The sequence below is a fragment of the Mesoplodon densirostris genome, chromosome 5 (assembly GCF_025265405.1).
Source record: "Mesoplodon densirostris isolate mMesDen1 chromosome 5, mMesDen1 primary haplotype, whole genome shotgun sequence".
In the NCBI taxonomy this organism is placed as follows: Eukaryota; Metazoa; Chordata; class Mammalia; order Artiodactyla; family Ziphiidae; genus Mesoplodon; species Mesoplodon densirostris.
The window spans coordinates 94635808-94648755 of record NC_082665.1 but is presented as its reverse complement, the minus strand read 5'-3'; the positions used below and the strand labels follow the sequence as shown (position 1 = coordinate 94648755).

General features: G+C 38.1%; 1 protein-coding gene across 3 annotated transcripts in view; it reads left to right on the top strand.

Annotated features, from left to right (window-relative positions):
• Positions 1-12948, top strand: part of PLD1 (phospholipase D1) — a 201175-nt gene that overhangs the window by 112073 nt on the left and 76154 nt on the right. For all 3 annotated transcript variants that reach the window (XM_060099136.1, XM_060099134.1, XM_060099135.1), the window contains exons 11-12: positions 477-560; positions 10472-10553. In XM_060099136.1, the coding sequence (XP_059955119.1) occupies positions 477-560; positions 10472-10553 (166 nt within the window). The remainder of the gene's footprint in view (positions 1-476; positions 561-10471; positions 10554-12948) is intronic.

The following is a 12948-nucleotide window of genomic DNA, read 5'->3' as shown; positions in this document are numbered from 1 at the left end:
AAAGTTAACTTCATACATTTTCTTAATGATACAAATGGAAAGTTTATTTAAGTCATTAGCCATAATTTAAGAAAGAGAATTTACTTGCCAGGTATTTCTTTTAAATGAAATCCTGCTTAACATGCTTTTCTACCCATGGATTAGAAACTGGTCTGCTTTCAGTCTCAGAAGAACAACTGTGTGTGAGTTCAACAGGATGGGAGAATTCATCTGACCCCATACGATGATGAGACCAATCAATTTGTTATTCTCTCTGCAGAAAATAATCAGGTTGCCTACTTCTGTCTATTTACTGTACTTCCTACATAGCAGACAGAAGGTGTTGTTTTCAATCCTTGTTTCCAGTTACACAAATTAAACTGGTGGTTTTGTAGAAACTCTAGGCAGTGGCTTCCATCTTCTCTTTTGCCATAAGATAGATTCCTTTTTGTTTGTTTGTTTTGTTAAAAAAATGAAACAGAAAACTTGTCTTTCAGGTATGTTAATGCCAAAGGATATTTTGAAGATGTGGCGAATGCAATGGAAGAGGCAAAAGAAGAGATTTTTATCACAGATTGGTGGTTAGTATTTGTCCCTGGGGAGTTTGTTTGGAGGTCTCTATGTTTAGGAATATAGAACAGTGTTGTGCTGTTGTAGAATTGTACATTAGGTAAGACAGCAGTACTCACAGATGGTTTGGCCAAAGTCTCAACTAATTAATTGTAGTAGCCTCCACTAAAAGGTCTTTTCAAAAAACCTGGCACCCATGTATATTCTTAAAATATTTAGTTTGAACAGTTTTGTTTTTGTCTTTCCATTTGGAAGCAGATAACCAGTATTCATTTTAGTAAAGATTATTATGCAATGCAAATATAGGTGTAGAGGTAATGGAAAATAATCTTCCCTGGGTACCTTTCCTCATCTTGTTATGTCTGTCATGAGGTCCAATGAATATGCTTCCTCTGAATTGTCCCTTTGAAATTAGAATATTCCCATTTGCCTGTTGCTATTAAAATATCCATTGTAGGGCCTCCCTGGTGGCGCAAGTGGTTGGGAGTCCGCCTGCCGATGCAGGGGATGCGGGTTCGTGCCCCGGTCTGGGAGGATCCCATATGCCGCGGAGCGGCTGGGCCCGTGAGCCATGGCCGCTGGGCCTGCGCATCCGGAGCCTGTGCTCCGCAACGGGAGAGGCCACAACAGTGAGAGGCCCACATACCGCAAAAAAAAGAAAAAAAAAAAAAAAATATCCATTGTAATGGTTAGCTTTTTTGGAGATGCATCAGGTTTCAGCTTTCTAATCCCCTTTAAAATCATCCATGAGAGTTATTATGTTTATTAAAGCCACTGAAAGTCTTGTACCTAAAACTCATTTAGCTCTTGGGAAATTTTCCTCCTGGAGTGGGTGTAGGCTTTGTAGTCTGACTTTAGTTCCAATTATCCATCTGCCTGGATAGTTAAAACCCATTGCAGATGCTAACATTTGCTACAGTGGAAATGAAAATGTCTTAAATATGTTTTCCTTCTAAGAACTTAGTTGCTTGAAATGCCCCCTGTTTTTCCCTATCCTGTTTCCTTCCAAATGCTCTCTTGTACCGAACTATGAAAATATCGTCATAATTCATTTCCTTCTAATTCTAGGTTTTGCAGGGAGGGAAGAGTAATTAGGAATGTGAACGCATCTTCTTCTACTGTTTTGCCTCAGTGATGAGGAAATCTGTAATTCTAGGGCATGCTTTCCCAATTGGCACTATTGACCTTTGGGGCCAGATAATTCTTTATTATGGGGGTGTTGTTCTGTGCATTGTGGGATGTCTAGAACCATTATCCCCGGCTTTTATCCACTAGATGCCAGTAGCAAGCTCCCAGTTGTGATAACCAAAATGTCTTCAGCTGTCCTCACATGTCCCCTGGCAGGGCACAGTCCCTCTTGGTTGAGAACGATTGATCTAGATTCAATAGATAGGGTGTGTGATAGCGTGTCTGAGAACCTGCTTATTCTCATGTTTATGGAGGACCTTAATCTTGGCCTTTATATTCTTGCCAAATTTTGTCTCTTCTGTCAGTTACCAGGAATAAAAGAAAGTTTCATACTTAGAAGCTACCTCTTTGGTTGAATACTTTCTAAACACTTATGAGAGTAGATTGAAGCTTAATGTAGTAGGTATGGTCCTTTAAAAAGTATTTCTGAAAGTTTGACAGGGACATGAAAGAGACTGAAAATAGCATTTCCACTGAGCCCATATTTTCATGTTTTACACAAGCAAATAATATATATTTTGAAGGTTCTGAACACTAAAATAAAGACTCATTTAAACATCTAAAGAGATGGAACCTTGAATGTTTTTTCTTCTACTGTCAGCAAGAAAATAAATCAGGAGGTTATTGCTTTTTCATGACTGCACTAGGATAACATCTTATTACAACACTCTCTTTGAAATAAAACCTTTGCAGGAACTTCCCTCATAGCAAGGAAGAAAATACTTGTTGTGCAAGTATGTTGCAAAAGAGAGCATTCAGAAACTTTATCAAACCCTGATATATCTGGGTCTGAGAGAGTGAAAACCATAGTGAGAAAGTGCACATGACCTTTAGAAGTTTCCAGTCTAATTCAAGAGACATCATATACATGAGTGAAAACTGTGTTAATCTGTTTCTAAAACAATTAGTATGCAAGCAAAGGCAGATTTAGTGAAATGAGAAGCAACCTGGGACCTAGAAGCTCTTAATTTCTTTATTTGTTAATTCATTTAACCATCCATCTTTTCATTTGTTAATTTATTCACTCATTCATTCCAGAGCTATTTAGTGAGCAGCCTCTATGACGGGTACTGAACGAGGCCATGTGTACAGAAAGATGAAAGAGAAGCAGCCCCTACCGTGCGACAATAGAGAGTCAGGAAGTCATGTGTAGAACAATGGATTAGGGCAGTGACTGAGCCTGCAGGAGCTGTGGAAGCCTCAACGGACAGAACGCTGGCCTGAGTCCTGGGTGATGGAGCTGTCCAGTTGAAGGCAGTGAATGTTTTTGACAGGGGGATAACCAGGACCAAGGCATAGAGGGGTGAGAGAGCACAGCAATTTTGGAGGAAGGTAGAGGTCGTAAACAGCTTAAGCATAGCATTCTTTGGGATGGTGGGTGGAGATAGCATTCAAAAGACGGGTTAGGGTCAAATTGTGAAGGGCCCTTCGTGAGCTGCTAAAGAGTTTGCATCCTTTGAACACTGGAGTCCTTTGAACTCCAGTGCAGTCCCTTGAACACTGGGAATCAGTGAACATTTTTAAGCATGGGAATTTTAATCAAATTTGTTTTCTAAAAGGGACCATTTTGGTTATAGTGTAGAAGATGAATTGAACAGTGGTTATAGAGACCATCTAGCGAGTTATTGTTGCGGTCCAGGAGAGGAATGGTGAGAGTCTCTGCTCAGACCACCTTAGGGGCCTTACTATTACTAACTTGGGCAAGTCATATTCACCTTTATAAGCGGTCATTTCTAAGGCATAGTTGAATAACATTAACAGTAAGTAGCCACTATTTGTTGAATTCTTACTAAACGCCAGGGACTGTGTTATAGATGAGAAAAGTGAGGCTCAGTGGGGCCGATTAGGAAACTGCCCGTAGCAACACAGTCTGTATGTGCTGGTGCTGGCTTGGATCCACTGTGTCTGCTCTAGTGCCCACGTGTCATGGAGCTGCCTCTCCCAGGAGCCGACTGCACCGCATGGTGTGCAAGATCCCTTTTAGCTCTGACATTTTTTAAGTGCGGATTGGATTTTTTTAAGGTGCTGGATAAAGTAATAATCAGATTTGGGTAGATTTAGTCAGAAGAAATTTTCTGAAGAGGTAAATTCTAAGGTAGGCTGTCAGGTTAGAAGAGAGAATGATTCGTTAAACAGCCCAGACTATCTGAAAATTAAGGTGAAGAGTAAATCCTAGCTAGAAGTTAAAGGTATCAAAAGAGGTAGTTTCTGTGTAAAGATTAGTGAGCATTCCTCACTTGTTTATCTGTATCTACCAGAACATATCTTATGTCTTTTCTGTGCTTGCTGCTACTTCACGTCACCTGTGAACTACCCAGTGTTCACTGGAGTGAGTCCTAGAATGAGGATGGGTGCCAAGATGTGGCTTCCAGTCCATTGCTTTAACTTAGGACAGATGTATAAAGCATGGCTTAGATCAGCTTTCCTCTGGATGATGGTGATTCTCATTCCCACTGGTCAGCAGGGATGTTTGGAGCATGTGTGTTGAGTCTGCCTAGATTGGTTCTCTGCCTGGCCTGTCAGTGGTGAGGGTGCAGGTGGGGTCTGCCACAGTGTCTGTACTGAGTCCGTGCATTAAACAGGCCAGAGACAGACTGGATTAGTAAAACTGTAGAAAAGGAAGAAAAACAATAAACAAAGATATTTAAAGGGGGAGTTTATCAGAGGAAGGGGAACAGAAACAAGGTCTCCTTTGAGCTGGAGACAAAGGCTCTAAAGTAAAAAACAAACTCAGCATTTCATTTGGACTGGCTCACAAGCTAAGACTATTCTAAGTAGGAGACACATTTAAGTTGATTTTAATGTTATGTTTTTCAAATGGTGGGTTGCGACTCTTTAGTAATTATTTATTAAAAGAATTGGGCTTCCCTGGTGGCGCAGTGGTTAAGAATCCTCCTGCCAGTGCAGGGGACATGGGTTCTAGCCCTGGTCTGGGAAGATCCCACATGCCACAGAGCAACTAAGCCCATGCGCCACAACTACTGAGCCTGTGCTCTAGAGCCCGTGCTCCGCAACAAGGGAAGCCACCACAATGAAAAGCCCACGCAGCGCAACAAAGAGTAGCCCCCGCTCACTGTAACTAGAGAAAGCCCGTGCTCAACAACAAAGATCCAATGCAGCCCAAAATAGTAAATAAATAAAATAAATTTATTTAAAAAAAAGAATTTAGTGGGTTATGTTCAGAATTTTATTTAAATAATGAAATAGGATAAGAAAAGGAAGGAAATAAGAGAAAGGAAAGTTGCAACTTAAGTGGCAGTAAGGGTTATTATTTTGTGAAATTTTTATTTCAGTAGTCAGCAGAAGACTGATTGATAGGTAGGTAGATAGATAGATAAATGAAAATATTGGGGTGGATTCATAATGTATTCCTGTGGATTATGACCCAAAATGTTCAAAAGCCTCTGACTTTCAACAGGGTTGGCAAACTTTTTCTGTAAAGGGCCAGATAGTAAATATTTTAGGCTTTTCAGGTCACATACATACAGTCTCTGATGTATATTCTTCTTTGTGTGTGTGGGGTGTGTGTGTGTGTGTGTGTGTGTGTGTGTGTGTGTGTGTTTAATAACCCTTTAAAAATGTAACAGCCATTCTTAGCTCATGGGCCATACTAAAACAGGCAATGGACCAGATTTGTCTTATGGAGTACAGTTTGCTAAACCTTGTCTTAGAAAGTAGATTCAAGTTACTGTATTATATCAATACTAGGAGTTAAATATATGGTTAACGTGAGAAACTGTCAATCTATTTTCCAAAGTGCTTGTACTAGCAATGTATGAGAGTTTCATCCCTCCTCATCATTGCAAGCACTTGGTACTGTTAGTCTTTTTTAATGTTAGCCATTCCAAAGGGTATGTAAGTAGTCTCTCACTGTGGTTTTAATTTGCATTAGCAACGTCTTTTCATGTTAAGCATATTTTCCTGTGACTTTTGGACATTTGTTTAGCTTTTTTGGAAACATATTCAAATCTTACTTTTCTTCTTTTTTTATTGGATTGTTTTCTTATTGCTAAACTGTAGAAGAACTTTATACAGTCTAGCTACAATTTGCTCCACTTCATTCTGGCCTCCATGTTTTCTGATGAGAAATTTGCAGTCATTTTGAATCATTGTTCCCCTCTTAAATAATGCATTGTTTTTCTTCTGAGTGCTTTCAACATTTTCTTCCTGTCTTTCGTTTTCAGCAGTTTGATTATGGTATTTGAATTTATCCTGTTGGGAGTTCACTGAGCTTCTTGAATCTGTAGGTTTATATCATTCATCAAATTTGAGACATTTCCAGCCATTTTTTCTTCAAACTTTTTTCCTGCATTTCCCTCTTTCTCCTCTTTTTCTGAGTCTCTGATGACACAAATTGTGTCTTTTAGTATTGTCCCACAAGTCTCTGAGGCTCTGTTCATTTTTTTCAATCTTTTCTTTGTTATTCAAATTGGATAATTTCTCTTTATCTGTCTTTAAGTTCACTGATTCTTTCCTTTGTCACCTCTGTTCTGGTACTGAACCTATCCAGTGAGAGTCTGGTTTTTTGTAATTGTATTTTTCAGTTTGAAAATTTCTCTTTGGTTTTTATTTATATCTTTATTTCTTTGCTGAGACTTTCTGACTATCCATTCATTTTAAGAGTGTTCACCCTTACTTTTTGAAACATTTTTATAATATCTGGCAGAGAATTACATTAAATAATTCCAACATTTATGTCATTTTGGCATTGGCATTTGTTGAATGTCTTTCCTGCAAGTTGAGATTTTTCTGATTTTTTTGTATGCCAAGTAATTTTTTACTGTATTCTGGAAGTTTTGAATATTATGACTCTGGGTCTTATTTAAATCTTATAGAGAATGTTGATATTTTTGTTTTAGCAGGAAATTGGCCCATTTGTGTTCATGCAGAATGTTGCAACCAGTCTTCTACCTGTGTGTTTTTAATGTCAGTTTTGTTTTCAAAGCCTTTACAGTGCTGTTTAGATCTGCCCCCACATGTGCTCCACCTAGTGGCCAATTTGGTCAGTGGTCTATTTCTTATTTCAGTTTTCAAATTCTTTGGCATAATATTAGGACCAAACCCATGCATGGGCAGCTTAGGAGTGAGCTAGAAATTCATAAACAACTTTATAGCATTGCTTTCCTGAGCTCCTCTCTCTCCATGGTATACCCACTCCTTATGGGTTGCCTGTGGCTTCCCTTTTTAGTCCTCTTGCTAGAAAGAGGCTTTATTTACCCTGCTCTGCCACACACTTTCTTCAATGACACTTTGTGTCCAGAGCCAAGCAATGGATATTTGTATTTTCCTCTTGGAACCACAGCTCTTCCATTGGAGAGGAAAGTTCCATTTCCTCATTTTTGATGCCTGTGGGCCCCTCCCTGCCACCACTATCATTGTCAGGAAATCCCACTCTTCCTCCTCAAGCCTGAACTAGAGGACCTCTGAGGCTCTCTCTACCAGTGCCAATGCCCATTTCCAGATTCTCCCTCCCAACTGCAAAATCAGAGGGAAAAGAATGGTAGAATCACCACTGGTTAGACAGTATGTCAAACTTTTTCTTCTTTCTGAGTATTGAGTCGTCCAATTCATAAACACTGTATATCTCTCCATTTTTTTAGATCTTATTTAAATTTTCTCATCAGTGTTTTATACTTTCCATATACAGGTCTTGCACTTATCACTAAGTAACTCATTTTTTTTATGTTATTGTAAATGGTATTTTTAAAAATTCATGTTCTAATTGTTTACTGCCAGCATATGGAAATGCAATTGATTTTTTATATTGACCTTATTTACTGCAGTCTTGCTTAGTTCACTTACTAGTGTGAATAGCTTTTTTGTAGATGCCCTAGGATTTTTCCCATAGATGATCATGTGATGTGTGAATAATGACAGTTTTCCTTCTGCCTTCCTAATCTGCATGCCTTGTATTTCTTTTTTTCTTTTTCTTTTTCTTTCTTTTTTTTCCTTATTGCATTGGCTAGCATCATGAGTAAAATGTTGAATAGAAGTGATGAAAATGGACATCTTTCTTGTTCTCAGTCTTAGAAGAAAAGCTTTCAGTCTTTTATTATATGCTTTAGGTAAATTTTTTTAATAGGTGCCTTTTATTACTTTGAGGAAATTCCTTCCTATTTATAACATATTGAGAGTTTTTATTCTGAATGGGTATTGAATTTTGTCAAGCCTTTTTTCTGCATGTATTGAAATGACCATTTTTTTCTTTTTTTCTGTTAATGTGCTGAATTGCATTGATTGATTTTCAACTTTTAAACCAACCTTGCATTCTTAGAAATAACCCCACTTTGTCATGATCTGTTATCCTTTTTATAAGTTGTGATGTTTTGGTAAAGATGTTTACCTCTATGATCGTAAGGAATATTGTACTTAATTTTTTTCTTTTCTTGGATTGTCTTTGTTTGGTTTTGGTGTTAGGATAATGCTAGCCTCATTGTATGAGGTGGTATTTCCCCTGCCTTTGTTTCCTGAAAGAGTTTGGGTAGGATTGATATTATTTCTTCCCACTTAAATAAGAAATCTAAAAGTCAAACTCCTTTTTTCTGTTTTAATCTAGCTAGTTTGTCAATTTTATTAATCTTTTCAAAGAGCTAGATTTTGGTTTCATTGAGTTTTGTCTACTGTTGTTCTGTTTTATATTGCACTGAGTTCCATTCTTATCTATTATTCCCATCCCTCTTCTTACTTTTTCTTAATTTATTCTTTTTTTCTATCTTCTTAAGATGGAAGCTCTGATCATCGACTTTAAGCTTTTTTTCTCATACAAACGTTTACAGCTATAAAGTCTTCTAAAAGGAGCATTTACTTAGAAGCACATTTCAGCATCTCTGAAGTCGTAATACATCATACACTTAATAACATCTTATAGTTATAGCTGTCATTATTTTTTCTATCTTAGTGATACACACAGTAATGATGCATCTGACAGTCAATGGTGTCCTAAACTCAATGAAATGTAGTATTACACAGTTCTTTTGAATTTTGCTTAGCTAATAATTACTTAGTTAAAGATCTTGACATAATGATGCTTGTGGGTCATAGCTATTCTCTCCTTGCCTTTGTTTATACTTTCAGTTTTTATAGCATGACTATTTTTATCTTTTCACATAGTATCCTCAAAATCCAGGTCTCCTTGAGAGCCTGCATAAGATCCTCCAAAGCATCTAATAGAATACTCTGCATCCAGGGTACACAATGCTTTTAGATTTAAAAAAAAAGATGATAAAGACTTAATTGCAGAGTATAGACCTGAAAATGGCCCCAAAACTGAAGCCCTCTGAGCCCATAATTAATGTGTACATCAAAAATTGCAAGTGTATATATGTTGTTGGGTATGTCCTACTTTCAGTGAACTAGCAGTGCTCAATGACACACTTTTCTATTTAAAACAGATCTGTTTTTAATTCATCTTAGATCTTTTCCTATCAGTTGCTGCATTTTTTTGTTTGTTTGAGTTGTTTCCTATTCTAAACTAAATATGTTAATATTTATACTGTACACACCCTTCTATTTGTCTGTTTTCTTATTTATCTTACCCAGTATGAGTTTCTTTAGATACTTTTTTCTCTGGGTTTTTATTTTCTTTAACTGAATGAAACAGAGTGTAAAATTATTTCTTTTAATCTCTTTAGCTCCTTAAAACCCTGTTGTTTTCACATGCTTAGAAGACTCCCTGGCTAAGCCAGTATTCCACCCTAGTATTCTGTAAGGCTTTGATCCTTACACAGTCTACCCCACTCCTCCAGGTCTAGCATTTCAGTGGATGAAATTTTCTTTATTGTTTTTGTTTGTTTGTTTGTCTTTCCCATTATAGAGGAGGTACACTACTTACCAGTTTAACTCAGGCAATAATTTTGAACACACCCCCAAGGGAAAAAGTGACGTCTGTACTGTGCTGCTTGTGGCACTACTAAGGAGAAGACCCCAGGGGTCCATTCTCACACTGGGAAAAGTTCATCTATCAGCAAGCCTGCCTTCTTCCCTGCTCAGAAAGCCCCAGGTTCCCATGGACACTGCTTGGTATAGGAAGTCAGTGTTCATGTTTATCTATTAGAACACTTTTGGTCTAGGTTGCTAGAATGCTCAACTAAAGGTGGCTTAAACAATGAGGATTTGTCTCATTGAATGAGAAATCTAAAGTTAGGCAGTACTAAAGTTGGTGAAGTAATCCAGTGATTTCAGGGTTCTGGCTTTGCCCTTAAATTTCCATTTGGCGGCACCTCTCTAAGCATCACACCCCCATACAACATCCATCCTAGAGCTGCTTTTCATGGGGTTTTTTTTGTGTGTGCGTGTGTCTCTTCCTTTCATCAGAGAAACGACTTTTCCATTAACCCCTCGTGTACCTCCTCATATATCTCATTGTACAGGATTGTGTTATTTTGTGCTGGGGTTGCACAGGAGTCTGGGAAAGCAATTATTTAGAATATTCACATTCAGTCATGAGAGGTGGGCTCTGACAGCAAGGAAGGAGAAGGTGGATAGTCAGTAGTATCTGTAAGTGTGTCTATGTATGATGTGTGAGTAAGATAGAGAAATTGAAATTGACTTTTTTGGGGTAAAGGCTGCTGTTCCCATAAGAAGTTGTACGTGGACTCAGAGTGGAACTTTGGATGACCTGCCACAGTGGAGGATGGTGATGGCATTTGAGCTAAAATTGCCTCTGCTTCCTATGACACAATCAGAACTTTATATTTTGTTTGAGTTTCTTGAAATCTTGACTTCATGATTTCAGGTTGAGTCCAGAAATCTTCCTGAAACGGCCGGTGGTTGAAGGAAATCGTTGGAGGTTGGACTGCATTCTTAAGCGAAAAGCAGTATGTACTTTCCTAACAAATGCTGATATAATTTTTAAAAGTTTATTGCCTCTGAAATGCCTTTTTTTCCCCAAAGCCCTTCATATACACTTCTAACTTTTTTCTTTAGAGCTTGACAAAAAGTAGAATGCTTACTGTTTTCAAGTTCATTTGGTTCTGATTTTTTTCCCATTACTTTTGAATCATAAATATTTTCACCTAATTCACAGCATGGATTATATTACCAAGTCTAATTTTTTGTTTTTTAATCAGTTGTAGGCAGCTGATTTGTTAGGCAAAAAATTGTATAAAATTTCATCATTGAGTAATAAATGATGAAATGAAACATAGGATTTTATTTATTTATTTTTCATTATTTTGTCATTTGAGCAAAATTCAAAGGCATCTGAGAATGATTTCAGTCAGATGGGGTCAAGCTGATGTTGAAGCATGTCAAATGGAAGGACATAAAGAATTGGTGGTTCCAGTTTGGGGACAGTTCATGGTAATAGTGTGAAATAGTGTGACCCTGTAGATCCTGGGTGAGCACTAAGTGTGCTTTTTTTGTTATAAAAAGTAAACAACTGAAGCAGTATAGGCTCACCAATGACTACTTTACATTCATATTTCTAATGAAATTTTGTATGTGGTTGGCCCTCAACCGAGTTAAATTAAGTTGAATTAGAATAGTTGAATTAAGTTCAATTTATTATTAATCATGTCCAAATTAGGGAGTACTAGTAGCCTTTTTACTATTATTTGAAACTGTCTTAATTTTTAGAATTCTGTCATTAAACATTGTAGCATATTTGTAGGTCCTAAGTAATTGGGGTTAGTATCAATATTTCCTATTTCTCACAGCCATCACTTATTTCTTTTTTCCATCCTCTACATTCCACTACCCCTTTCCCACTCACCTTTCCCCCTTCTTTCAATGTCTTTTCCCCATGCCTTTAGTTTAGGATATCTGGGGATAGTATAGGCAGACCTCACTGTTGATATTAAAGGCAAAAGAAGTTGATTGTCTTTATTTCAGACACATGTTCTGCCAAACTGCATCATTTTCAAGGCTAGTCTAATCTGTTGTCTCAACAGACTTCCATTCACAAAATTGGAAATTCTGGTCTTGAAAAGCATTATTTGCATATTCATTAAATAATCCATCATATAGTTACTGTGTCTTCTCTGAGCCTGATACTACACTAATGACTAAGGATGCCATGTGTGTGAATAGGATTCCATCCCCACCTGTGGAGAGCTTGCTGAAGGACTCGTGTCCTGGGCTTAGTCCTAGCCTTACCAAACATCTTTCTACATATTGAATGGGCTATAACTTTCTCCATGTTTCTCTCTGTGAGATGGCAGCTTTCCCATTTCTCCTCTAAAAGTAAACTCCAGAAACACCATTCTAATAAATTTTTCCAGCCTTGCCTAGTGATCATCAATCATAGCAGAAAATCCTCTCCTCATAGAACTTATCTGATACTTTACTCTTTTAGGTTTCAATTAACTTGTTTTTGTTGAATGCCTCTTACATGCAGGGCACTTGGCTAATCACATGGGAATGTACAAAAATAAAAGACACGATTCTTGACCTAAAGGAGCTTAAAAATCTACACAAGAGTAGTCAGCTGGGTACAGAGACAGTGCCAAGATTCAAAGCAGGAGGGAGAGCATTGGGTAGGTCTGATGTGGAAGCCCCTCACAACATGAGGAATTTAGGGCATTTAGTATGGGCCAGAAATTTTAAAAGAAGAGCTTTCTAGGTATAGGAAGTGTGATGAGGAAACATTCTGGATGCAGGAATTCATAAGGCCTTGTCAGTCACAGCAAGGTGACAAAGTTGATGACACCTGAGTGTTAGCATAGGTAGGATGGGGGATCAAGCTGGAAAGGCAGTTGGGATGTTGAGGCTTTGTGAGTCAAGCCAGTGGTTTGCACTTTACGGACGACAGTGGGGAGCCACTGTGGGGGGTATGATGGAAGAAGGGTGATCTGATAAAAATGGTGTGTTGGGCGGTGAATCTGGTAGTAGGAGGAAGTGGGAAGAACCCAGAGTCAGAGAGCTACATTTTAGATCACGTGCATGTGAGGTGCCTACAGGACATCTTAGTGTACTCCAGAAAGCTAGTTGCCAGATCAAGGCTCAGGAGGCAGGTCCTGAAAACCTGGTCCTCCACTTCATGGTAGCTGGCATGTGTTTGTTTATTCCCCTCAGCATATCTGTCCAGGTCCCTTTTCTGTCACTATCATGGCTTCTCTTTGCTTTTATGGCCCATGAATCCTGAGAGGTATCAGGCGAATGCCATGACCAGGTAAATAGTGCTGCCTGATAACCGTGCTTTGTTTGTTTCAATTTCATCTGCTTTTTGAAACTTGTAATTTTTAAATTGCCTGAAATGATTTTTTAAATCCT